We start from the raw sequence: 2,593 nt of genomic DNA, 5'->3' as shown, positions 1-2,593 counted from the left end.
AATGGGAAAACAGGGGCTCTCTGCCCTTCTCAGTTCAATCTCCTTTCTTAAGCCTGTTCTTTAGTTTTAAATCTCCTTAGTGCCAGAGTGATAATATTGTAAATAAAAATAATGTCTAGACTGGCTACCCTGGTCATCCAAGAATGCTCTCCTCAAACCCAAAAGACAGATAAGAGCAGTGTCTCAGTGGATAGGCAAGAGCAGACAAGCTCAATAGGAAAAAGAGAGAAAGAAAACTGAGTTTTTGGTTTGATTATAAGATTGGCTTTGACCATTGGATTTATTGACTTTCAATTTGAAACACTACGTACAGAGAGGGAAGGTTGGAGGAAAGAAAGAAGGGGGGGGGGAGATTGGATTTATGTGGTTAATTATTCTAGCTCCAGAGGAAAGGAAAAGTATCTAAGGGATTATTTGATCACCTCTTTCTTCTAGCTGTTGGCCCCACATTTTAATCTCTACTGTTTTAGTTACTCACAGTTAGGTAACTTCAATTCAGTGTGCCAGGCACATGCATTTTTATGTCCTAGTGGTATGTCAGGCCTGAAATGGGCTCTTTCCACACCAATCCTCTCTATTCTGACATTTCTGGTAGCTTCAACTGACTGCTACACCTCACTGTGAAAGGAGAAAGAAAGTGAGACAAGGGTGAAGGAATGATTCTGACTCATGGCTCTCTACCTTCTATGTCTGCTACCCTGAGGTTGGTCAAGTCATTGTTTGTTCAGGATGCCTACTTCCTTGCCAGGAATCTTGAAGCCTGATCTATCCTGAACAAGGTTGCATGACAGCACTATTTGCTGATGAAAAGGAGGTGAAGGAGAAAATTGGAAAGGACAGATCCTGAAAAATAAAGCAACTTTGGCAAAAAAGGAAACAAAGTCTAACCAACAGAAGACTCTGATAATAATTTCTGTATTCTACTCCTCCTGGGTCCTACTACCTTGAATCTCACTTTTCTTGAAAGTTTTCTGGCATTATCAAATAAGTTTCTCAAAGAATAATCTTTTCTCTCATTTTATATTCCCTAGCAGTCAAACAGACCATGCCACCATGCTAGTTAGTTAGGAATAGAACATGTATTTCTGAGACCAGGAAGTTCAGGTGGATTTGGAAGGGTGATCTTTCTGAGAGTCCAAGGTTTCTACCCCAATTCTGGCAGTGTGGGGCTTCCCAGGTGACTTGAACACCTGTGGCATCATAAGTAATGTCCTATCCCGGTATATCCCATGATTGCTCCAAACTTTTGACTTTGCCTTCTCACTGCAAGGAAACCTGCCTGGGTCACATAGGGCAGCACTTGTGGATATAAAAGACTCCCTCTTTGAGCCTGTGGTAGGAGGGACATAGGGCAGAATAATGGCCAGGTTCTGGGTGGGAGGGGGCAGGATGAGGAGTGGTACAGATTAAGATGACAAATGCCAGAATCTAATAGCAGTGGTCTGAATAATCCCTGCTGAAGTATTGGAAAACAGAGGACAGAAAGTCATCCTGGCCTCAGGAACTTAGCCATACCTTAGTCTCGTGAGAAATGGGGGTATATGGAGAAAATCTAGACTAGGGTAGATAAGCTATCTTTGTAAATACAGCCACCATTAGCACCATGCAGTATAGGCCCACATAGCTTTGGGACTGGTAGTTGAAGTTGAGTTGGGAGATCAGGAAGAAACTGTCCAAGCCTTTAATGGAATATAATGGAGGGGGAAAGCCACCCAGGAGGAAGCAAAAAGCCAGCAGCAGACTCTATCACAGCGGTTCTCAACCTGTGGGTTGTGACTCACAGGAACTGTATTAAAGGGCCACAGCATTAGGAAGGTTGAGAACCACTGCTGTATCACCTCTACCCTATTCACAATGCCTGGTGGATATCTTCTGACCGCAGCACTTTATAAACAACCCAGTAGAAGATATTGAAGATGAGGAAAGTAAAAGGGAAGACAGCCCGGGAGATGGTGTCAATTCTCTTGGCTTGGTCCACGTAGGGTTTCCTCATGGTTTCTCCCTCCCTTAGAAGAGGGGCTGGAGGTTGGGGGTTATACATGCCAGAACCTTCCATTGGAACCCCATCCCTTGCCTGCAGACAGTGACCCAAGCCATAGCCACGAAAATAGAAGCGACTTTCTCGGATGATATCTTCCTCCTGAAGGAAGAAAAGGCAGAATTTGAGGTCAAAGCTCTAGGGCAGAGGGATCGAGACCAAGCCACACATTAGTATCTTACATGATGCTAGGTAGACAAAGTGGCTGGGCATACAGGTGCGTTACACCGTTTTATGGCTACAAAACTACTCATGAGATAGATTTATGCTAAGCAGCTGTCTGTAGTATGTGGTATGTATGGTATATGTTATGATTGCATTTGCAGATAGGCCTCAAATTGCCTTTGAAAAATGCATAACATCATTTAGAGCCATCTAATAGCCAATGAAGTACCAGTTCTGAGGAGGACAGCTTAATGTCAAGTTATCTCTGAGTGGTAATAAACATAACAACAAAATCATAAGACAGAGAAGCTGAGATATTTAAACTTACTACACTCAACTTTAATGACTTTCAAAAGCCTCAGAATTAGTCCTGCTTGGACGTTTTATATA

At 42.9% G+C, this 2,593-nt stretch overlaps 1 protein-coding gene across 1 annotated transcript in view; it reads right to left on the bottom strand.

Annotated features, from left to right (window-relative positions):
- Positions 1 to 1,849: 1,849 nt before the first annotated feature.
- GLRA4 (glycine receptor alpha 4) overlaps positions 1,850 to 2,593 on the bottom strand; it is a 24,887-nt gene continuing 24,143 nt past the window's right edge. The window contains exon 9 of the mRNA XM_003802498.2: positions 1,850 to 2,140. Coding sequence (XP_003802546.1) covers positions 1,850 to 2,140 — 291 coding nt within the window. The remainder of the gene's footprint in view (positions 2,141 to 2,593) is intronic.

Source organism: Otolemur garnettii, unplaced genomic scaffold (assembly GCF_000181295.1).
Source record: "Otolemur garnettii isolate 467f Iridium unplaced genomic scaffold, OtoGar3 scaffold00248, whole genome shotgun sequence".
Lineage (NCBI taxonomy): Eukaryota > Metazoa > Chordata > Mammalia > Primates > Galagidae > Otolemur > Otolemur garnettii.
This window is presented reverse-complemented; position numbering and strand designations above follow the sequence as displayed.